This window comes from Falco punctatus, assembly GCF_963210335.1.
Source record: "Falco punctatus genome assembly, chromosome: 7".
NCBI classification, from domain to species: Eukaryota; Metazoa; Chordata; class Aves; order Falconiformes; family Falconidae; genus Falco; species Falco punctatus.
In genome coordinates, this window is record NC_137587.1 from 8,992,266 (window position 1) to 9,017,636 (window position 25,371).

The window sequence follows — 25,371 nt, forward strand, 5'->3', positions numbered from 1 at the left end:
TCACTTCTCCGCCTCAAATAAAGAAACTGAATTAATTTAGGCATTAAGGTAAAGAGAAAAGAGAAGAGGACAAGCAGTATGAGGAGCAACGAGCAGACATGTGGCTACACTAGCACAGGGCCGGACTCAGTGCTGTTGGTCTGCTGCTGCTCTGGCACTTCTGTGCTTCTTAGCTAGGGAGGTGTTAAGGTCAACGCAGTTTGCTCAAACCAAACTGAAGGCCTATTGTGTAACCCTCTGTGCCTGCTGCTTTCTCCTGTCATTTCATCCAGAGCCATCAGCACAGCACAGTCTCCAAGTCAGCTTGCACCTAGATGCTGTTCAAACAAATAGGCTCCAACCACTTGGCAAGTGCGGCACACGACAGCAGCCAGGCAGCCTCTACCTTGCAAGAGACTTCAGGGAGCTTGAAACAAATTATTTGGAAGAGAATAAAGTCACTGTCAACCCTTAAGATGCAGAACTACAAGGCAACACATACATAACAAAGACAAATAGATTTATTCTTATGGAAACTTGGTGTTAGCTACCAAGATCCCTGGAAATTCTCTCCTCGTCACTTCTAGCTACAAACCCATACGTAATTAGCTCTTTCTGACAGCCCCTACTGCAACATCCTTGCTGCTTCTGCCACGCTAAGCCCACCCTGGCCTGGCTCATGAGCCTTGCAAAAAAGCGAGTGTGCCATCAACTGTTCACCCTTCTATCACTGTGAGAATCACCTTGCACGTTTAGTACATCCCTTCATTACTCTAGTATCACTCTTCTCATAGGTCTTCAGAGGCTGTCTAGTTACGGTCCAAGCCTGATTTCTTATTTTACATTCCACACCTGCAAAATTTAAAATAAAACTGAGGAAACAATGACACCACTTTCACCTTCCATTTACATCAAACACATCAAGCTGCCCCTTCGACATGAAGGATCAAGACCAGTGAATCACACCTAGCCTATGATGGTTGTCTGGAATCTTTTGGCAAAACTCAAAAGTCTCAGTGGAAATATAGAAGCCACTTAACACCTGCACAAAACAAACTCTCAAAAGAGGTCAGAGGCTCTTCCACATCCTCACAAGTCCAAAGGATATATACACACACTTAGTATGATCAGAGCAGAGCATCTGAAACCTAGAACACATAGTGCATCTAGCCCAGCAGTAAATGAAATGGCATGAAGCAGTAGCAGGCACTAGGTGGGGGAGGAAGATATTACGTATCCACTATCCAACCAAGGCTAAGGAAGACCAGTGATTAAAAAGAAGGTCCTGGTTTGGGAGACTGTTAAAGCAGTGTAAGATTGTCAGGGGATGCAGTACAGGAGTCTTAATTTGCAAGCAGAGGTATACAGGAGAGGAGTGTACAGTCATTTTCCTGTGTAGAATTTTTGGGATAAAACAGGCACAGGAAGCTAACATTTTAAGTGGTATTGGGTTTCCTGCACCCTATTGTTCAGTTGATTTGTACATGAGCAGTAAATACACACAATGTGACCCAGAAGCGCCTACTATGTGAATGCTCTAACTATGCTGTGAATGGGCACAAAGTCCAATTCCTTCAAATACCTGCAGGGTTCCTACACATTAGGTATTTCCAGAACTTCCAGACACGAGGCATACTGTTTGAGGTTTCTGAAAGCCTGAGATGGCAAATGTCTGGGCAGCATCTCCTAGTTTCCCATCCCATTCGATACATTCAGGCAAGGAAATATAAAAACGAAAATACACAAAGCAGAGCCTGTTTGGGAACCTGAACATATGGCAGGTATGTGCACACAGCCCATGAAACCCTGAGCAGTTGCCACTGCTACTACCACTGAGAACGACACCAGAGCAAATTAAACTCAGAAACGCTTAGATCAGAAAATTGATTAGACAGCCTGCCAACAAAACATCATTTTTTGAGGAACCTGAGCACCTTGGCTAAAATTATGAGCTAAGAAGTATTTCAGGCATGTCAAGTAATGAGAAGAGGAGAATCCCTTCTTTCTGATTGCAGTAGCCCTCCCAGGGTGTCTGTTATAATTTGGACTGCCATTCTACCCTCTGATTGATGACAGGGAAGCGTGCTTGCCTGCCTGTGCTAACAGAGTTAGATAAATCTGTCAGAAGATCCCAGGAAAAAAATACGCAGAGTACTTTAGAAGCACTAGGTTAGTCTTGTCTTCGGATTTGAGAAAGATGTTATGAAAGAACAAGCTAATGAAACAGAGGTCTGAGAAAACACTGTCCCTTTCACTGCTGAATTCTTGCCAACTGACTGTGCATGTGAGTTCTAAAAGATGAACTTGAGCAAGGTTGGCTGCTGCTGAATCCAAGGTGCCCACTGAGAACACAAAAATCTGTACCAGTGAGAAAGAAGTCTTTCTCACTAGCTTTGGTCCAGGTCTTGGAGACTAAGTGAACCACAGAGCCCAAGTTATTCTCTGAGGAGAAACTCAACTTTTATTTTTTTTTTTTTTGGGGGGGTGGGGTGGGGCAGGAGGGAAGGTTAAAAAAAAAAACAAAACAAAAACAACAAAAAAAAACAAACAGCTGCACATTCCAGTGCCAGAAGAGAAGCTTCTAGGAACCTCTACCACCATAGGGATTATGCAACTATTTGCCAACAGGTACTCAAAAGTTAGTTTAGGTTTGATTCAGCAGGCTTCATTCTCCTAAATGCCTGATTTTTTATCTTTATTATGCAGCTAAGAACACTTTCAAGAGAATGCCTTTTCAAGAACAGTTCTAGTAAGGACTTGGCTTCAGTGATGAGAAATTAGTTTCACTGGATAATAAGGAATCACTTTCATATATGTTGTCCTTAGATTACAATACTAAAGTTGTGATTAAAATTATGTATGAGACTCTTAAATACTTCCACTATAAAATATGTAACCATGTTTAGTGCCTTGACATCAGAATATGAAAAGGTAACAATCCTGCATGACGGATAGGGTAAGAAGCTGAGACAGAACTGAAACAGGGCACTGAGACAAGATCAGAGTTAATGGAGGAGCCAGCAGATTTGGCACAGCCTCAATGAGCTTCAGAGGGCAACAAAGGCAGGGCTGCAGCAAATGTGGCAGAGGCCAACAGCTGACTGCCATGTTACAGTAGTCAGAAGGAAGCCCATATACAACTGGGAACATTTCACCTCTTGTGTAGCCCTGGCAGGCTTCTTTGTCTGGGGCACAGTGAAAGCCTAAATCATCATTTAAGTGGGAATAACACTAATGCTTATAGAAAGTGACAAAAAAAATCAATCTCAAAAGGCACAGCAGTACAGATTAACACATCCAGAACTGCTCTCTGTCTCTCTATTACGAACTCAAGATCTCCTTTGCTTTTTGGTGAGCAGACTACCAATTCGGCACCTCATCTCTTACAGCCAAAAATTCAGCAAAAGGGAAAACTTCTTTTGAGAAGCATTTAGAGAAGTCAGTACTGGGAGAGTGGGAACTAAAGAGGCACATTTGTCAGTAAGAATAGTCTGAATCCTATAGATTGCAAGCATCTAAACAAAAATTTTTCAAACCAACATCAGCAGCACTAAAATGACTTAGATTTACCACAGAGGCATACAAAAAACTGAGTTACAGAGGCAGATGTTTGAAGTGGAGCCAAGTGCAAGCCAGATAAGAGATCCATTTACAAAATATTTCCATCCTTGCCCAATTCTACAACTGATAGACCAGAACCTTAATGGAACAAAACAGGAAGCTTTCCTTCAGTCATCCAGCACTGAGCACAGGCTGACATCCATCAGATGACTCTCTATGAATTTCTTGCTCCAACATAGCAAAAAAGACATTTACAATACAAGATAACCATCTCCATATATCATGACCCAGATATTCCTTTTGGAACCCTCTCATTAAATAAAAGTTCACAGCCTAAGTAATCCAGCACTGCCTCAAGAATCCCTTTTTTTCATTTCCAGATTTACATAAAACCTTTAACTCCTGGTATTCTGGCCATTTGATACAAACAGCCATGAAGATAAAGTCATTCAACAAAGCGTCTTAATACATCTTTCTGTCTCTTGCTCAGAGGATAAAAATAGAGCAACTGAAGTACTAAAAGACTAAATGGTTCATAAAAGGTTTGAAGATGAAGTCTTACACCAGCTGTGGCCAGAGAATTCTGAAGTACTTTTGGACTGCTGTACAAAATAAAACAATTCTTAAAGGCACTGAACTATGCATACAATGCTAGATGAGGCACAGCCCTTGCAGTCAGAGTAGAATTCTGGGCATTAAATGGAGGGTTCTTAGATCTACAGGTAACGTGTAACTGAAATGGTTTCAGAGCAACATGGTAATATTACAGTGACATCTGCAGAGTTCTGCAACAGAAGATTTTGACCATGTGTAATCATTTTCCGCCTATTTTTGAGTGCAGGCAGAGGTGCAAACAGAGCTGAGAAAGGAACAGAGGCTCTAGGACAGCCTGCATTCTGCTGCTTTCTCAAGCTATGTTGGAGGGGAAGGCAGTTTACACCTGTTGGATAGGTTCTTTATTTGGATTAGGTAATAGCTCACCTGGCTGGGCTCCAACAGTAGAATCACCACCACCTCTCAATAACTCTAAACCCCAGAGGCAAACATTGCGCTGGAAGAGAAACAGGCCAGGAATTCATTTCTCACATTCCTCTTCTTTAGGCAGGATGAAAAGCAGTGACTGATGAAATAAGAACAATTTCACTTGAGCTTTCCAAATCCCATTCCAATTCTCCTACTGAAGGATCCATTTGGGAAATGATGACCACTAAGGTCACATGCCTTCTGCACTATGTGTCTGCCTCTCTCACCTCCCTCCATTTTCCAGTAGCTTTCAAGCACCACTGAAAAGAGTCAGTATTTTCATGTATACAGTGCCTTCCAGTCCTGAACTCATGTACTGGAGAAGCTCTGTCTCATTATTCTATTTGAAAAGACAAAAGTAAAGGCTTAGGCAAAGGAATAAATAATATTTACTGAAGTGGCAAAGGAAGAACTCAAACCTCTAGCAGTTCTGGGCCTGTATCCAGCCTAGGCTACTGCAGCAAGGTCGCCTTGCTCCCAGCTTCCAAGATCCAGACTCCTTAGGGTAAATCTTACTGCTCTTTCTTCAATCGCAGGAAGAATGCTTTTACTGCAGAATCACAGTCCTCTGCCCTGAGTCCCATGAGTATAAAAGCCATAAATAGAAATTCCAATGTCCAAAGTTAATAGAGAGCATAAAGAAGCCATTTGAAAAAGAAACACTGCAAGATGATGCTCTATCTTTGAACAATCTAAACTTGATATTCAAGGAAAAAGCATTAAGTTGAGGCCTTTGTGGAGGTTTCTGCAGTATCAGGTATAAGTTTGCATTCTACATATATGTCTCAACACCAACAAACCTAAGCTTACAGATGCATGAATGAAAAATGATCAAAAAGAAACAGACATTTCCCTTCTATTCTACACACATTCATGCCCTTATTTCACCGTGAACCTGCCAGCTCTGGGAACACAGCTCTATTTTCACAGGCCTAGTTTCTAGGATAGTCCTGAGAAGAACCTGTACTAGGCCCTTAGACAGATTCATAGAATCATTCAGGTTAGAAAAGAACTTTGAGATCACCCAAGTCTAACTGTTAACCCAACACTGCCAAGGCCACCACTAAACCATGTCCCTAAGCACCACACCTGGATGTCTTTTAAACACCTCCAGGGATGGTGACACAACCACCTCCCTGGGCAGCCTGTTCCAATGCCTGACCACCCTTTCAGTGAAGAAGTTTTTCCTAATACCCAATCTGAACCTCGCCTGGTGCAACTTGAAGGCACTTCATCTTGTTCTGTCATTTGTTGCTTGGAAGAAGAGACTGACCCCCACCTCACTACAACCTCCTTTCAGGTAGTTGTTGAGAGCAATAAGGTCCCCCCACAGCCTCTTTTTCTCCAGGCTAAACAACCCCCCCTTCCTTCAACTGCTCTTCGTAAGACTTGTCCTCTAGACCCTTCACCAACTCCATTGGCCTTCTTTGGATGTGCTCCAACACCTGAGCAAGAAGCTAAACACAAATGACAAATGAGCTCCTGAGCGCATTGCATTCTTCAAAAAGCCACAGCAGCAATTTAAACTTACCTGACTGATGAAGAGACAGATCGTTTGTCAGCTATATGAGCATCTGACTGAACAGCCCACAATGACCCTCTTTTGTTGAGTGGTGACCGGTAGCTCTGTGGGATGGCTGCATTCCCCTTGCTTATAGCTCCACTTCCCCAGGTCAGGTTTGTTAACTAAACGGGTAAAAAAAAACCCAAAACAATAAAACACTGTCAGAAACAATTAAAAGCCAAGAGAAGAGCAAAAGGTGTCATTAAGTAAACTGAACAGAGTATGTACTAAGAGAAGACTGCTAGAGAAGGGAAATCTTTCGATGCAGAAAAACCATGCTAGTTGCATAAAGCAGCAGGAGAGACCACGCCAACAATTCAAGTGCCAGCATTAAAACTACAACTCTCTGCCTGATCCCTGGAACATGAACTAACATTGCAACTGGCAACACAGTTGCCACTCCTTCCCTGGTTTAGTAGCCCAAGGCATCTAAGCACTTTTGTAAATTCAGTCTTAACTCCTACTTCAAGTTCTGGACAGGATTAAATTGTAGTGGTTATGCACTAGGCTTCCGCCCACTTCTCCAAAAGCAACTGGTTTTGTCTCATCGCTTCTCAGCTCTGTCCCTTCCTGTTCTTATTCCTTGCCTGTGTGTCATTATTCCCACCCAGTCAGTCCCAGCTTCCATGTTTCAGGTGTTACTCTCTTTATTCCGCTCATTCTAGTTTCATTCTTACAGACTGCTAGCACTGGCCCACCCACTACTTCTGGCCTGAGTGACACAATGTCTGGCCTGGAACTTCCCACAGAAGCAATCCGATTTGTCTTCCCACACCTCTCTTCTTAGTTCCTCTCCTGGTTGCTCACATGCCCTATGTCCAAATGGTTCTAGTTTTATTCCCCTCTCCAGCCCACTCCTTTTGCTAGCCTCTTTGCTCATCCAGTACCAGAATGTGGGCTCCTCACTGGACCACCTCTACCACCACACTGCCATTCCTTCTGTTTCTGCCCTTTCACCCAAATGGTTCCCAGTGTCCTCTCCCAAATTATGTCCAGGTCCAGTTTCACAACCTACTTATCCTAGCTGTTCTCCATGCTTTGGCAGAATGCAGAATAAGTGGGAATTCAAGTCAGATAGGCTCCCAAACCCAGCACAGACCAGGTCACTGAGAACACAGAAGAACAGGGTCTCAAGCCTCAGTACTCTAGACATGCAAATACAGAGATATTTAGTTTAGCATCCTCAGTATGGAGGGAACCTCCAAGTAGCTGAGAAGCTCTAGTAGGTGTTGCGGAGTATATTTCACCTGAAGCTTTTCAGATAGTTACTGTGCAGTCAAGCTTGGACAGAATTTTAAATTCCAAAATGCTATTCTGAAGCATAGGAGATCCAGAGACTTAAAAGAAAAGTTTTACACATATTAAAACTCACAAAATATATTTATTTTTTTTTTATCCAGCCTTGGTTTTGGCTGGAACACTTCACCTTGCCTGAAGTGTTCCGAAAACTGAACATTAAACACAGAAAACATGCGTCCAAATGGACAACGTTTCAGAACATTACAAGCAATTTAAAACAAGGTCTTACAGTGGACTTATCAGGCAAGCTTAGTAATGGGCAGTGCTGCCTACCTGATACAGAAAACAGCATTAGGTGTCACTTTGGAGCCTCTACCTCACCCTTAAATGTGTTGCCTTCTGTAGAATTTAATTAAAATGTAAAGCATTTTCATTGCAATAACAGAAAGCTTCTAATTACGTTTAGCTCTGACTGTGCCAGGCACTATACAAACACCTAACAATGACAGTTTCTGGCCACAACGAGTATATTGTCTGAAAAGAAGCAAGAATGGCAAATGAGGCAAACAGAGGCCAACATGGTAAATGAAACAGGATATATACAATTCTTAGCTTGTCAGCAACAGCAATCACAACTTTGTTAACACATCCAATGGTGAAATGAAGATGACTTCATCCAATTTTCTCTCCTCATCATCTTGATACCACGACCCACTTTAGTCTGATGAATTACCACCTCACCCCTGCTCTGTTAACACAATATGCTTTCCTCTCTAATACCTTATCACTGTTTATTTGAAAGCTGTCTTTCTAAGCAAAGCAGGTGAGCAAATAGCTTAGCATGGGTAGTAGAGACATTTCACACATTCCAGATAGACAGGTGTTTAAACTACAGCAGGATTAAACACAAGCAAAGGATTCAGAATGAGGGAGAGAACACCAGCAAGAGTGTTAAGGTTTAGCTGCAGCCAGCCCACCCAGATGGGTGTTCCTGCTTGTTACTGTGCCATGTGCTGAGATATTTCAGCTGCTATAATTAGCTTGCCAGGATGTTGCCTTGGTAGATTGCCGGAGCACCCCCAACACATCTGTGCTGAGCCAAGTGCCTTCATTTTCTAGTGATTAGTCCTCCTGTGCACCTAATGAAACTCTATTCTTCCCTTCATACAGGCAAATACTTAGCAGCAAATCAGTTGCTACTTTGGTTTGAAAGAAGATAACATACAACACCTGAACCAAAGCAGGTACCAAAATTTCCATAAAGAATAGCTTTTGCAGCCTCAGAAACTGTGGCAGTGGAAAAAACCCCAACCAACTAAAAAACCCAAAACACAAACCCCAAAAACCAGGTTAACCCCAAAAGACAGGTTAGTGGAGCTCAGCAGGGAAGGTGTTTCTTGGTGTGGATTTACTGGAATAAAATTTTCACATTGATTTGTATCAAGACAGGTTCAAACTCTCCTGCTTGGTAAGGTTCCTGTTTCTCATTAGCAGTGAGGGACTTCAGAGTATTTTTTCCTGACACTGACAGTATGATAGGAGACATGTGTGCTGCACTGCACGCTTCAAGCATCCCTATTTTCAAACACCTCTCCTCACACCAATACGTTCTACGTGGAGCCTGTAAAAGGCAAAACAACACACAGCTAGTGTCTTTCATGATAGAATGATTCATAAAGTTTTGCCCCAATTTTTGAACTGTTGGGGACAGCAAAAAGGTCACAAGCCGAAAGGAACATGCTAAGTAAAGAACACAATGGGATAGTAAATTCCAAAAAGCTCTCATGAAATAAGGAGAACCCACTTGATGTACTTCTATTTATTATATAACATCAAGAAATAGGGGAGGGAAGAACACGTGAGTTGTCACAGCCATATCAGTAAACAGAGCCTTATCTTAGAAAACCTAACAGCATATATATGTACTGTTATAGTTAGTTCAATATAATGGTAATAACCAAAAGACAAATTATTGCATAATGCCATAATTTATTGATTTTTTTAAGCATTATAAGTTAAGTTTATGACTGCAATACACTTGCCTTCTTGACAGCAGAGACACATAAGCTTAAAAGAATTGGTCTCTATGGTCTTGCTTTGTTCAGAGAAATTTATTTCTGAATAAATTTAAGATTGAAAACAAGGCCAAAACAAAGAATGATAACTGAAAGTGCTGGATATAAGAGCTGAGCGTTTTTTTTTTTTGTTAGTCTCCTTTATAATTTAAGTAAGAAATATGAAATCTCCAAATACAGATAGGAAGAAAGTCAGTCCCAGGATAGAACTTGTTTCTAATGAATAGCACCCTACAGATAAAGACCCGTTGTATAGCAAGTTTAAGAAATCACAAGCAAGAGTCAGAAGAGGAGCATAATGTCTTTTCACATTTCTGATCTACACTATACTATCCTTTCAGTAGTTTCCCATTATCATATTCAAGAATCTTTTTTCTATAATAAAGTATTTTGATCTTGTCTAATGTTTCAAATAAGCTAAAGCATCAAATGTTAACAATGTCAAAAAATAAAAAGAATAACAATTAAAAAAAAAAAAGTCAGTGCTGCAGATCAACCCTCATGAACTGAGGAAAAGCCTCCTAAAAGCCTGAGTATGTCTCTTGCTAGTTTGCAGGAGTCAACCAGGGTGAACAGGGACACATCATCGCTAAAAGTTGTTACTCTGCTCCTCTTGGCAGAGAGTGGAAAAGTGACTTAAGTTTTCATTAGCAACATCCTGAACAGCAGATCCTGAGTTTCACTGGTCAGTGTGTGACAACACTGAGGCAGCAACACAAAAAATACAAAAAAAAAATGCCTACTTCACACTCCCCAGCTGGCAGTTTTAGTATTTTTCTGCCAGAGGTCAGTCACATCCTGTCGCCTACAAAGCACTCTGGTTCAGTCTGAAACAGGAGAAGACCTAATGCCACAATGTTTTTGGCACAACATAACCTATCAACAACTTTCAAAGGTATATATGAACATAAACCGTTCACCAAGAAACCTTTTCATATAAAGAAAGATTGGACAGGGATCATATAAGACACACGTTAAGATCACTGCTCCTCTACCTTGTGAGCAGAGCAGAATCTTTAGGTTTTGATGCTTCACACAGGACAAGATGACACTGTATCATAAGCTCAAAAAAGGAAACATTCCACTAGAAAACCAACAATGTGCAAAATGTCTCAGCATTTGTAAGATCTTCTTTGCCTTTTGATCTATTTCTTCCTGTGTGCTGTTTGACTCCTTCAAGATCCTTCAGTCAATCCTTGGTTTTCCATTTTATTACTTACTGTTCATTCAGCAATGTCATCTTCATCCAATAGCTTGTAAAAGAAATGTTTCTTTTCTTCCATGAGCTGGCTTCCACAGTCAATGTATTTTCAACCACCAAGCCTTCCTCAGACACACATACCCCTGAGGCTTTCGAGATCAGTAAAATATTTATATTTGCAGGAACAGAGAAGAAGAGCTAACAACTTGCCATGAAAAAAAATAAAATAATTTGCTGCATTCTTTCACTTATGTTTTTCTTCTTTCAGCCTCCAGAGATCGCTATGACTAGATACTACAACAATACAAATACTCACTGTTCATCTGTCCTCTCCTCAGTCTGTGTGCTGCATTTTCTGGGCTTCACCACAGAGCTCCCATGTACACCTGTGATCTAGCGCAGGCTAGCACGGCTTGGCCTAACAGAGAACCCAGGTCTTCCAGTACTATTGGAAACAGTCCACCTGCCTTGCCTGCCTTCATACACTGAGATACTGGGATCCAACAGGCCATGCCACTATGGGAAACATCACGGGATCTTAAACTACCTCTTCCCTTAAGAGGCCAAGGAAATCCCAAACCACAAATCTCTAATACATACGCTTTCACTGTCTGAATAGTGGCACAAAGTATACCTAAAACAAATTCCTTGAAGAAAACATATAATACAAACATATTTTTTTAGGGACACATTTTTGTTACCCAGGCCAGCTCGCTGACCACACCCCATATTAAAACACCTTCATTTTATGTACAGATTTGAATTTGCAGGAGCAACCAGACAGAAGAAGGGAAGAATTGGGGCTAACAGGCTGGGAAGTGTGAAAACTGTGTGTGTACCAAGGCTGATCTGGCCAAAGGCCTGTGACATTCCTTCTCTGCTCATGGAGCTTACCAGCTTACAGGATATACATATGCATACAGAGCACAAGTGTTCCCGTCTCCAGAAAATGTTTCAAAGACCTGCCAGAGACATTCCTGGGAAACCTGACAAACTTGCAAATTCCTTTGTAGTGTCTCCAGCATATGCATCCATTTAACAATAACAAAAAAACCAAAAAAACCCCCACCAAGTTAGAGCTGCTGCTGTGGATGGCTGAACTCCTCCATTCCTTCTCCTGAAAAAGTCAGGCTTTCATTTAGACAATCTCTGCCTCAAAACTTCCCAGTGGGAGTAATTTTGATAAGGCACAGTCCTGCCAAATGTTTGATGATCAGGGCATAATCTTTCCCATAACATGAGTTCTAGCTGCTCAGCCTGGCCCATTTGGTGACTCTCTGCAGATGTTGCTGCATCCTAACAAAAGCCTCTGCTCCCATTCCCTTTGGAGCCTCAGAGCAGAAGGGGCTCAATTTGAGTACTGCAGAAATTACACTGACATTTTCGCTTCCTACCACCTCTGCTGAGACCAGTTATATTCCTGCTGATGCCACAAATCAGTAGTGTTAAAAGTAATTCTAGATCCTGTGTGAACAGCATGGGGATGAGGAGGAGATGGGGCCCTTCAACAGTACAGAGCTATGTGAGAGAGGAAGGAAAACGTCACCCAAGACTTCACCTCCTGGCTTCTTGCTCCTCTTCCTAGTTACAGTGAGATGCTTTTTTCCCTTACACTTCCCTTCTTCTCCATCAGTGGAGAGGTAAAAGCCCACCAAACAGTAACATAAGGAAAATAAGTCTGATTAAGACTCGGATGAAGTGGGCTGAGTCAAGGTAAGGGACTAACATGGAAAAAAACCCTTTGGTGGGGAAAATATTCCCACCGAATTTCTGCAAATATCTGCTGTACCCCGAGTTTCATGGTCTTTCTGCAGCCACCGTGTTGCACTGCTGAGGTCTCGAACTGAAAGAGTTGATACCCGCTGGCCCACTGGGACTTGTACAGTGTGTTTTGGCACATGAGCGGTTTACTTTGTGGCACTTTTCCTCTGCTGAGGACAAGGCAGGCCAGAGTACCGCACCGTGTAATTGAGACGGGTAACTGAGGAGTGGTGTGGGTTTCCATATTGTTGTAGCTGATATGTTAAGGTGAAGCTCACTACTATGGGATTCCTGTGGCATATTATCCCCACAAGGTCACTCTGGGGCACTGTAAAGTACCTGTTCCAATTCTTCCTCTCTCTCTGCCCTCATCCTAAGGTTTAGCAAACTTATCTACTTCTTGCTAATTTCCACCTTCTGTCCAAGTGAAAAATGTAGAATGAGAGAAGCACCCCATCCTCCTATGAATCTGTCCACATGTTTGCAGGAATCCTGGCTGCCTAATCTTGGGCACTGACTAGCTGCATAGCAGAGATGGAGGCAGCTCAGTATAGCCCTTGCCTGGGTGGTCTGATGTTATCCCTGTGATTAAACTCCCTGGCTAGAAGAATTGGAGCTGTTCCTAATGATAGCTGGGTCCTGAAATCTCACACTCTCCTTCACAGAGAGGGGCAGAGCTCCCACCAGGCCTCCCCTCCTCCACCTCTTCCTCCTCCTCCTCCTGGCGAAGCTGGCCAATTCAACCACATTCTTCAGCTCACTAACATTAATAACTACAAAGTACTACAGCCTGGTACATATCAGCTGCAGCCCCGTACACCAGCCAGTGATAGGGACCTCACACAGATCCAGCACTGCAGAAGAAAACCTTCTTTTTACCTTACAGCATATTTCAGAGAGAAGTAGCATGCTATTTACAAAGAAAAAAATGCATACATATCTAGGATCCTGCCACCTGGCTTCAGATCTACACACATGCTGTGCATTTTAATGTCCTGCCTGTAGAAAGTCCCACAACGCAAGTACAGAGAAATATTTTATGCTAAACATACATGAAATAAAGACTTCAGGATTAATGCCTGGTAAGGAACACAGCAGAGGGAAAAGAAGCCTGGATTATTTTGGTCACAGCCTTCATCCATCTATCCATTAGGATAAGCCAATGGCTAACAGTAGGTACAGCCAAAAAAACCCTCCTAGTTTATCTGTCCAGAAGTAAAATAGTAGCCAGCAAGGTCCCTATAGCACAAATCAAGACAAGAAAAACAATTAGTCCCTCTAGAATGATAGGAACTTATTGAACTGCGTCTTCAGGCTTCATTCCCCAATTCATCACGAATGTATCTGCCTTGATTCTCCAATAGTACTGTTACTGTCTTAGGCTTATGCTAGGCAATGGACAAACTGAACACAAAAATCTCAGGACAATTGAAAAATTCAACTGAGTATTATTAACACACTGACAACACTGCAGGCAAACAATGACAGTACACACATTGACAGAGACATCACCACTTTCAAAAATAATTACCCATCATTTGCATGCCATAACTAAGGAAATTGCTAATTCTAGATACTGATTTCCTCACAAGTGTCTCAGTAACCCACTTACCATAAAGGAAAAATTTAGCTTGACTACAGTAAAGCAATGTAGTAAAGAAGTCATAAATATGGAAGCAGCAGCATAGCACACGTTCCTTAATATTAAAGACAAAAGGTCAGTTCAGAGCAATGGCCCAGCAAACTTGCTATCCTGCCTGACATATTTCAGAAGATAGAAAAACTTCTACTTTCCATGCATCTAACTGAACATCTTATTGCTAAGGAAAATTAATTTGTTGTTTCTGTATGTTAAAAGCTAGGGATCTATCATTTGCAAAATGATCGTTACTCTGTCTGAGGTAGCAATGGCCTGTTAAGCTTTCTGCCTTAATGGTACCTTGCTGTAGGAAGTTTCAGAAAGTATATTCTGTGAAAATAACTATTCACTTTTAGAACCAGTTTTTACTCTGATGTCCTTCTACTAAACTGAATATCCCCTTCTTATAAGAAACACTAATAAAGTGAGCTTTATTTACCTTGTCATCCACTGCTCTGTATAATCCCTTCATACCTACCTCCTCCCTAAACATACTTGGTATTTTTGCTTCCTTGTTAAAAATGCATTTTGCAGTTAATTGTTATAGTCATTCACCTGTGAATCCCAGTTATTCTTCTTACATTCACTTTAGGAATGGCAACCAGAACTGAAACATTTTCCAAGGGAGGGCATGTAATTGCTGCTTACATAATTACATACTATTTCCTATCCTGTCCTTTAAACATGCTGATAATTTGTTTGTTGCCTTTACTGCTTGACTTAGAACACTTACCTTCATGGAGCTTTCTGGAACAAAACTCATTTTTAATTCCCTAAATTATTTATTTGAAGCTTATTACTTTAAATGGTTTAAATTATTGCTTGTCACATCATCAGTTATTTGTAAACACCGGACTTTCTCTGCCTTCGTCTTGTCCAGTTAATGTAGTTAAATTTCTCTTTGTTAAATTAGCTTTTCTCATACTAATCAACAAAAGAATACAGATGTACTGACAAATAACCAGGAGGTAGGCTCAAGTTTAAGTTTACAGCACACACATAGCTTTACACTGGTTGAACATCTGGACACTTGTAGCCCACATTGCACTGAAGGTAACAAGAAGTTACCTTATGTAGTGAACATGAGCTGCACAAGCATCTGTTCACACGGATGAATACTATGGAGTAGTTAATCTACTGTAAATTCACACCCCTTATTACCTTAAAATAACTTGCTTTTATATTCATTCTTTAGATAAAATACGCCAGTCATTATGAACCTCCTCCTTGCAAATCTTTGATTTTACACTCCAGCATGTGTATTCTGAGTTTTCAGTTATCCACTTGCTGTATAGCAAACTGGCCAGTTGTTGGTTTTGAGAGGGTTTCTTTGTTGTTGGTTGTGTGGTAGGGGGTTTTTTTTGGGGGGTGGAGTGGTGTTTGGGTGGTTTGTTTGTTTTCTTTTTTCTTTCTGTTTTTCATCTGTAACAAAACTTTACCTCCCACCTTACAGAGACCTGGCTTGCTTAACAGCCCTTGCTGAAAGCTTGTCAAAAACTTTTTTGAAAGTTTGAACTCCACTTCCACTAGATGCTATTTTTTTCAGTTCCAATTCTAATAGATCAAGACACAGGTTGGGTAGTTTGGAGAGTTTTTTTGATCTGAATTATGTTTATCTGGGTGAATTAAAATTCCATTTTAATATCAATTTAATATATATCTGCTAGTGGAGCGAGATTCGCTGCTTTAATTTACAGGAAACGTTAGGATCCTTATTACAGGTAAGTGCATTTATTGCCTTTCTGTCCTCTTACACCAGTTTTACCACACCTTTCAGTAGAAACTTTGTCACTTTGTGGTTTGTTTCTGAACCTAAATGTACACTGTCCAGCCACAGAAGTCTCACAAAACATTTTTTTGCTCATCGTTGCTCCTAGGAGCTTAACTTCATTACCTGGAAAGAAAAATATTTCTCTTCTGTACGTACTACAGTGAAAAATAATGCACAAGATATTTAGTATCTCTAATGCCCATATCCTCTAAAATTTTGTTCTACAAACCTAGACTATATCCCCCCTAAACGAGAAATTAACCTATCCATAGCATATTTAAGGAAATCTGATTTCCTGTGGCATTCCCACACATCTCCCTGGCTAATAACCACATTATTCACAAGTCTGTTACATTTTATATTTTGAAGATCTTTCCTCTCTATGTTCCCCCAACTCACAAGGAAGTAGCAGCACACGTTGCATCTAGATCCAAATTAGAAGCCTGTTCACTGCTAATTAATATATACATTCTGACTGGCTAGGCAGCTGTCCAGCATGTTGAATTTCCCTTGATTTTAGCCCTCAACAGACACATTCTCATGGGCCTTGCACTTCTGTACACTTAACATTTTTCATAAAATGGAAAGATGTTACAGGTAAGATGTACTATCTTCAAGACGGATTTAGTTGAAATTAGTTGGGGAATTTGGACAGGGGCTTTTTCTTCCTTATATGTTAAGACCTTTTGAGCTCAGATACCTCCTTATTATCCTACTCAGCCATGAACCTATCAGGTTAATACTGGATCCTCAAAGATACACGTTTTCCATAGAGATCCCTGTGCTGCTAACTCCCAAATGTCCTGGATAGTTAACTAGAGGAACACCTTGTTATTTTTGGATACTATGGAGTACTATAGTTAGATGGTGAGTACTGCAAAAATCAGACAGTGTTTGAAAGACCTCTTATGGACAGAGGTACATAACTCTCACTTTGTCACAAACTTAAAATCAGCTTTTTTATTGGACTTATGTAATCACAAAAACATTGCAAATTTGTGGTTTTAAGTAAATAAAATGGAATAAGATTCCTCAGAAGTAGAAACTAACATTCCTTCTTAACAGTTATATTTAAAGATTCTCCCTAGCAGCTTCACTGCATTTATTAATATGTAATGCTGAATATTTTATCTTTCTTATTTTGACTGCAGACTGTCATACTCCAGTGTGTCCTCAAGGCAACACCTTTCCTGCACTTACTATTAAAGACAGCTACAAAAGTTACCCAAACAGCTGCTCCTTTTCTAGTCTAAGATATAATACTGCTCCTCTTTTCTCTCTATTCATCTCTCTTTCATTCCTGCAACTGGGCAGTAAGGCATCATACAGTGAGGCAGGAGATTAAGTGATGACTTACAGGTTTCAGACCAATATTTCTATTGTGTAACACTGTGAAGGCACCTTTGTTTTTCCATGTTATAAGCCTGTAGATGCACTGTGAAATTTTATAATGAAAAATATTTTTCAAAAATACAAATTAATGAAACGCCAAATGTTCTCACACACTTTTTGAGACAGTCTGTGAGGACTGAAAACTGTGTACAAGGGAATGAAATCGCACTTCAGTAAGGCTTTACCTTCCTACCATCTCCACCTCCCACATTATAAGAACTGTTCATTTTATGAGTATCACTGTGAAGTTCCCATCTGGCATTTCAGAAGTGAATGAAGAGGACTGACAAGACAGAAAACTGATGTAATCACAAAAATCTTGTTTTCTTAAGATGACAGATTTTAAGTGTCTTGTTCAAAGCTTGGCAGATACTTACACATAAAATCTTCCCTTTGAACATTTGTCACTTCAGCGGTCAATTGGCTTAATAAATTAAACCGTTCTAAATCAGAAGGTAGAATACAAGAGAGCAAGAGAGAAAATGTGAAACAGGTGCTTTGGGCATGGGTAGGAAGCTGTGAAGAACAGCAGAAACTGGACAAAGACAGAGGTGGACTCCCAACCATAATGGCAACATCATTCCAAGCACAGCTGCTGAGGTTACATTGCTGGGAACCCCGGAGACCCATGCTAGTACACAGATACCAGAAGCAATTATTGCAAGAATGGGAATAGAAAACAAGCTTTCCAGCTGCTCTTGGAAGGAGATAATGTATTCAGAGTGCCCCCGCCCCCAAGACACAGCTGGGCACAACACAGGGAGCCAAGGCACAGACAAAGGCATTCAACTCTCATAGATGTTCTTGCCCTTGGAAAAGAAACACGGTCGACAGCAATAGTAGTATTTTCAAAAGTCTCTCTTTCATACACCCCCCCAGATCAATAGTCCTAATCTTGCCATTAAACATAATTAAATCCAAATATCAAGTCCCTTTCATACCAGCCAGGTACTTTCCAACAAGGTAGACTAACTACAAGTTTCTGGAGTGGCTTAATTGTACTATTTTTGTTATTTAGGTAAATGATGTTCTTTTCCAGGGGTCATCTTCATGCCAATTTATTTTACAATGCTTTTAAAGTAAAAGGACTATTAAATTTCAAGTGACTTAAACAGAGGGGTGAAAAGGGGGGAAATAACTCAGGCTCCTGTCTAAAAATGCATAGGGAAGTAGTGCCCTGATTAACTAAATCACCCTCATACAAGCTCTATCTCTAACCTCCTCTCAGCCTTCAATCCCTTACTTTTCCTGTCCCAAAGCCATCATTTTCATAACCCAGAGTTCTTAAACGCTCCCATACTAGGTCTTTTGCCCTTTCAACACATACCAATGGCCTTTGACTTCTTACTTCTCTCCAGCTGTTTACTTCTACATGTTTCTCTACCTCCTCTGCCCCTCCTGGTTCAGACCAAATCCTTGTCTGCCCAAATCTATAACGATGCAGTGCTCAAAAATAACTTCACTAATATCTACCCTTCTGCAAATCACTTCCCAGACTGCCAGCCTACTCCGTAAGGCCTGCACTTCTCCTGTTCATTCCATCCCCCTGCTTCAAATCAGCATCCACCCCTACTGGCTCAGTGCCAGGTGTTCCGGTTCCAGGTCCCTCAACAATCAGCCCAACACTTGCACAGCTCCTCCAGTTTTGCCTGTACAGGCATCTGCTGCCATATTATGCTTTTATTGTATGCTGGTACCTCTTGTCACCCCTCATTGTCATACCAGCCTTGTCATCCCCCAGAACTAAAAGCCTTGGTCCTTGTTGCCAGCAGGCTTTAAAAGCCAGTCTTGGATCAAAAAAAATAATCAGAATGACTTAGATGACAGAAGAGTTGAATATGTCTAGGGAAAAAAAAACAAACACAAAACTCAAGTAGCAGCCATACGCTTGAGCTGCATTCCTTTGGGCCTTGCAGTTACACCTGAACCTTCCAAAACATCACCGTTTCATGTATGATTAAAATAATAGTCTCAGCTTAGTAATTAGTGTGCCATAAATTCAGTATTGAAGAATCGGATTGCCTTAAAAGAAAAACTGTTCTCAACTACACCACACAAATTTTCATACTTAGCAATCAGATTTCATCTCTCCAAAGGGATTATAGCATAAACATGGCCTGGAGAACCACAGCAGAGAGCAGATGTCTAGGGCTGAATGAATGCGGGCTCAGGAAGAAAATTCATTGTCAGATAGAGCTCCAGCTCTAAACTGTTCGTTGACTTGTGAATCCCTTTCTACACGGATCTTTTTCATGACAAGAGAAGACCACTAAGACACAACCCAACCCCTGTTTCTGTATTTCCCTAGAGAAGCAAAGCCTGTACAAACACTATGTAGCCAAATACAATATATATCAAGGTCACTCAGAAAATGTACGCTGTCTGCTAGGAGCTAAGGTCTTTATTGTTTGCTTGTCTTGAATAAGGGAATCAGCACCTTCATTCTCCTTCCATACATCTCCCACCTCTTCTATGGTAAAGTATCCTGGGAGAACCCAGAAGCAAAAAGCAATGCAGTCATATTTACCATGACCAACACATTTCCAGAGCTACCACAGCACTTCATATCCACTTTCAGACTTGAGTATACCTACCTACACTGACTGACTGACAGGTTTCAGCCTCCACCACCTACAATTACCTTTGTCACCCAACACAGCTGTGCTCAGGAAGCTACACAGCCCTTCCCATGCAGATCTTTGTGAATTCCGTTCTGGACTCCCCCTTTTATACTTCCTAATTTAACTAAAAGTAACTAGCTATGGTAGGAATACCAAAGTTTAAAAATCATCTAATAGCTATATAAATGGCAGCAAGAGGACAACTTCGGTTCTCTAGACAGACCTAACAAACCACAACATTTGGAGCCAAGTGGGAAATGAGTGATTTTATGGAGAGAGTCTATGAATTTATTTTGAAAAGCTCTTTTCTGAAAAGACTGAAATAAATTAAGATTCATTTCATTTTTTTCCCCAAATATTTGTTTAGACACTGATTTTTATCCGTGGAAGCAGTTTCCACCATACATTTAGCTTTCAACAAATCAGCATTTCCTAAATGAAAATGCTTCACTACCAAATCTCTTTGGAACAATTTTACTGACAAAGTTTAGCTTAAAAAAGCTGAATTCTGATTTCATTAAGCGAACCAGACTAACAGCTCTGAATATTACTGGACAAGCAAACAAGCTTCTCCCAATGTTCCCCATTCCACTTCAAGCTCTGAAAGATCAAATTCTCTAAGTACGGTCTGGCTTGATGCAAGATCAGGACTCAGCATCACTGGTATATTCAGCGCTCACATTCTCTGCTGAGTCCATCATCAAGATGGTGGTTTGTTTTTGTGATTTATCCTTTAAAGTTCAAGACCTATCTGCAAAGATCAGAGTGCCATGTTAGTTTTGGAACTGCTCAGACTGAATCAAAGCCTTTAACTAGAATGTAGAAGGGTCCAAACATCTATTCAGCTTCCTAAAGTTATAAATGCACTCCACCTTTTGAAAAAGATGTACTGCCAGTCACGCAACCAGATATTCAAAATCCAAACATATAACAATAAAACTGAAAGAAGCAAAAAACAGTGAATAACAGTAGCTATTACAACTACTAAACATGCCTCAGAAAACTTAGCAAAGTATCACTGTTAAAATAATACTTCCAAAAATCAAAGTACCAGAGTGAAGATACTTAAACTGTTTGTCCCTAGCAAGTAAAGAGGGGAAAAATTTATTTCCAAGGTGAAGTGCCTACCTATCCTGGAGAACATCCAGTTGGCAGCTTAATTAACTGAGAAGCGTCCAACTTGAACACATCTGATGAACTCAACTACAGCATATTTTAAAGAACAAAACATGACCACGTGTGTAGCCATTTAGGCCATAACAACTCAAACAGAATTACAAAACTAAGTGGAATTCTACCAGAAGCCAATGTAAATTTGATCTATACCACACGTTTAGCAGAAGGATTATCATATCCTACGCTAAGCACTTCATTCTGTCTTTACGATGTTATGTGAATATAGGATTTACATCAGAACCCATTCTGCAGACTTCCATTCCCAGCACTGTGATAACACACTGGAGGAATGAGGAAGCAAATTGCACAAAAGCACAAATCTGAGAAGACTTAGGTTTATTGTTTAATGAGACCAAGCATGGATTTGGTTTTTTAGAACATATTTTCTAATCCAGTCTCACTTTCTTCTATACAAGGACTTTACCAACATTCTTGTCATCTCACAGAAAATCAAAATTCTATTTGCTGTAAACACTTTAAAACAATAATACGACAGAAATAGATTTCATGAGATTTACTCCTTCCAGTATGTCTCAGCCCAGTGCTGACACAGAAGCCTGTGACAGACTGATGGCCTTTTCTGCTGTCACAGGGACTCCAGCTTTACTGCTTACATACCTGCTGTGTAAGGAGACTGATGTGGCTTGGTGGGGAATACTGACAGGCTGCTTGCTTTTCGGCCAGCTGCTGCAGTTCTGCTGCTACTACACTGGGGCTATAACGTTTGCCCTGGGAAGAAGCATCTTCTGCATCTTTGTGCATCCTGGCTGAGCCCACGCCCTGCCCACTTGGGCTGCGATGGCACAAACCTAGCAAACAAACATTTGGATATGCTTAGTGCGTGGTATGTCAGACTCTCAGCCTGCTGCTCACAGAGATACAAAAGCACATATGATACTTTCTGCAGATTCTAAGGAGAATACAACCCTCTATTCTGCATGGGTATTGCCTATATAAGCTTTCGTCAATTCCAAGCCTATATTCTCTTTATTATAATGTATCTAATGGCACCCAATTCAAGAGAATATTGGCTGCTGACACCTAAGATAAGTCTATAGAGTTTTTCCTTAAAAACAGATGCCCTTAAATAAGCTACTCAGTTGGAAAGTCAGATTTATTTTAATGCTAGAAAAGTTGTCAACAGCAACCCTAGTGAACATTTGCTGACCCTGATGTACAACCTAAAGCAAATGTATACCATCGTTAAAACAAAAATTAAAATATATGTATCAGGACCACAGCTATTAACCTGTGTGTCGTTCCCAAAACTTTCCTCATAGATTACAGTCTGCATCTATAAATCCTACAGTTTCTTCTACCCTTCAGATTCCTTACAACCTAAAGCTGCATTGGTAAGCCATGTTCTACAAGACTCAATTCTGGAAATGTAAAATTTCTAGCTAATCCAGAACAGAGATTACACGGTCTCTATACCGAACTAACAGGTTATTACGCATCTCAGAATACTTACCTACTTTTGCAGAGGATGGTCGGCACAACCTTTGGCTGTAGATCTGAACAGCTCTCTGAAAAGATGAGAACGGGCCAATGGTGTAGCTACCAGAATGACAATGGCGTAACCCTGCAAGGCTAGAAGTATCACTGGACACTGGGTTTGTGGAGACAGAGCAGCTGTCAGGAGCTGTGCTCTGTGAGGAGGGCAGTGGGGATGAGGACTGAATCGGCCTGGAACCCACTGGAGGAGCCAGCAATGAATGGTGACCAGGCACCTGTGAATTTTCAGAGGCTGCAGGCGGAGATGGTATCCAGGAACTGGTACTTCTCTGGAACGTGGCACCAGAAACAGAGGAAGAAGCACTAGGAGCACTGCACCGAGGTAATTTCACTTCAGCATTTAAGGAGAAGGTGGATCCTTCTGGAACTACACAAAGATAATGAGCACACTTCATGAGAAAAACCTGCATTTCAGGTCCTTCAAATAATAACAACATACCAAAGATAACTCAAACACAGTGAAGCCAAAACGGCCTCATCTACCAGCAAACACAAGAAGAGGCTCTACATGATGCATATCCTCTTTCAAAGCTTGCCATATCTAGATCTTCCCTCACAGAAGAGCAGGTAACTTTCATACTGCTCACTCTACAGTATCTTCTCTTGAGTTTAAACAAAAAACCTACAGAATCTTCCCCAGGACTGGGCATTTGAATCCCCAGTTTGAACCTGAAGGTTCCAACCTTTTTTTAAAGGACTATTAAAAAGAGTATGTGCAGTTGTTATTTTTCTTGATGATTATTTAAGCCAGTTCACTTACAGGTTGTTTTTACTTCTTTGGGTTTATAGCCTTTTAATGCTCCTTCTGCAGGCAGACCTGCAACTGAACTTTTGGGCTGATCACCTTTTATTTTTTTCACCACCTCAGGATGCTCTATAACAAAAATCAAGGAGTTAGAAAGTAGAACAATGCAACCGTGATATCTTTAGAATAGGACTGCAGAATTTAAAACTTGTTACAATGGACTTTCTTGCTAATATTTACTGTAGATCATGCAACTCTAATGATCACAATTGTACTGACATGGACTACTGGATATGTATAGCTGGCAATGAACTTCCTCCCATGGAACACCTAATTAGGGTCAAATATACAGACTCTGCATCCAATGGGTATGCTCACTGTAGGTAATACAGTTTAACAGGCCTTGATTTCTCTCATCCCTTACTTTGATTTCAGGATTCCCTGTTCATTTCAAATCTCAGTGCCTTCAGTCTGTTCATTCAACTTTTAGTCATGAGCCACCGTATCTATTTCTTTATAAACGCTAATCCAGATTCATCCCACTTTACTTCAGGCAAAGAAGGTATGATTACAGTTACTCTAGTCTTCCCAAAGTCAGTGGGGGGGGCAGGGGGGAAGATATGCAACCTCAAGAAACCTTAGCAACATTCTGGGGGGCCTGTTCTCTTTCCATAGACTGAAGTTATACATTTGTCTGGGCAACATCATCTCAGAACTGCCTGTAAAACTTACCACCTTGAAGCTGTTTCTCTGACTGGTTACTGGTGTTGCTGGGTTTTGTGCTTGTGGAATTTGCTCCTAGGAAGACACTTGCTGACTTGTTTCTGTGTGTGTAAAATGTCAGCACTTCTTCCAGGTCACTTTCACTACAGTAAGGAAAGAAGAACAGATATAAGTGAGGATTCCAAGCTTTCCTGCATTCACCTAACAATCAAAGACAAGAAATTATAAGGAGACTGAAGAAGGGAGTGTGGAAAAAAAGGTGAAAGTCAGACAAGGTGATGATTTGCAGTAATGATTTGCTCAGTTCTGCACGGTAGGACCAGAAGGAAAGGAACACGCCTTGGTTAAACCTGAGATTCCCACTGAAATGCCATTTTCTTATGCACTAGAAAATCCAAAGCATTCAGGAGCCTTCTCAAGATAAACAAAGAGTGAGTGAAAACGCCAAACATATTTTTGGTGAGATCAACAGGAGAGATTCAGTTCACAGCTAAATTTGTGAATCTTCCCCATGTGTTCTCTAGAACAAGCAGCTATCTTGTTTATGACAGAACTCAGCTCAGCTTCTGTTTTATAGTCATTGTTAGTAATTTCAACTCAGCAGTGGGAGGAGGAGAAGAAAGAGAAGGGAAGAGCTTTTTAATTAGCCAAAACTGTAGGACAAACAAACACAACAGTCCATATTTTTGTAAATCTCACGACACTTACATATGTTTCTTGTTTTCTTTACAAGAATAGAGCTTAACTGCCCCGACGTCCTAGGCATCTATGGGTCTCAAACTAGTATCAGTTACTTGGCCATTCATATTAGAGCTCGTGCAAGCTATAACTCTAATTGTTTTTATATCTAACATGCTTTCCTTTTGCTTTATAGTGTTGCCTCAGCATTAGGTAGTGAGTATATGGCACAGCAAACACCAAAAGCGAGAAGTATAGTGCCAGTAACACTACAAGATAACATGACACAGGAAGATAAATTTGCATAGCAGCAATTATAATCAATCCTTCAAAATGCCCTCTGCATATCACACTTGCACTAGTCTAAGCCTGCCTGAGCTTTGGTAAAAGCAATATCTAGAGCTGAAGCCACTGGCTTTTGGACCTTCTGCACGCTGCAGAGTTCACCTTTTCTTCCAAACCAGTGAGAATAGAGGTGAAGAGGAAATGTAAGAATGAAAAGTCGCTGGTGGAAAGGTGCTTTAAGCTTGTAAGTGAATTTACCAGCATATACTTTCCAAATTGCACTGAGAATGTTTAGAGGCAATAGCTGTAGCATGTGTATAACTAAACACAATGCCATCCATGTGATATCAAAGTTAGAGAGTCAATGAGACAATCCCAATTATTAAGTGGCAACAACGATTACCCATTTTCTCCAGTGTTGCG

General features: G+C 40.8%; 1 protein-coding gene across 9 annotated transcripts in view; it reads right to left on the reverse strand.

Moving 5' to 3' along the window:
* The window catches only part of TTLL5 (tubulin tyrosine ligase like 5), a 133,482-nt gene that overhangs the window by 47,970 nt on the left and 60,141 nt on the right, over positions 1-25,371 (reverse strand). For 6 of the 9 annotated variants that reach the window (XM_080395804.1, XM_080395806.1, XM_080395803.1 and 3 more), the window contains 5 exons: positions 23,995-24,128; positions 23,278-23,391; positions 22,474-22,884; positions 21,621-21,811; positions 6,095-6,249 (listed from right to left, as the gene is read on the reverse strand). In XM_080395804.1, coding sequence (XP_080251930.1) covers positions 6,095-6,249; positions 21,621-21,811; positions 22,474-22,884; positions 23,278-23,391; positions 23,995-24,128 — 1,005 coding nt within the window. The other 3 variants (XM_080395811.1, XM_080395808.1, XM_080395809.1) reach the window with 3 other exon arrangements.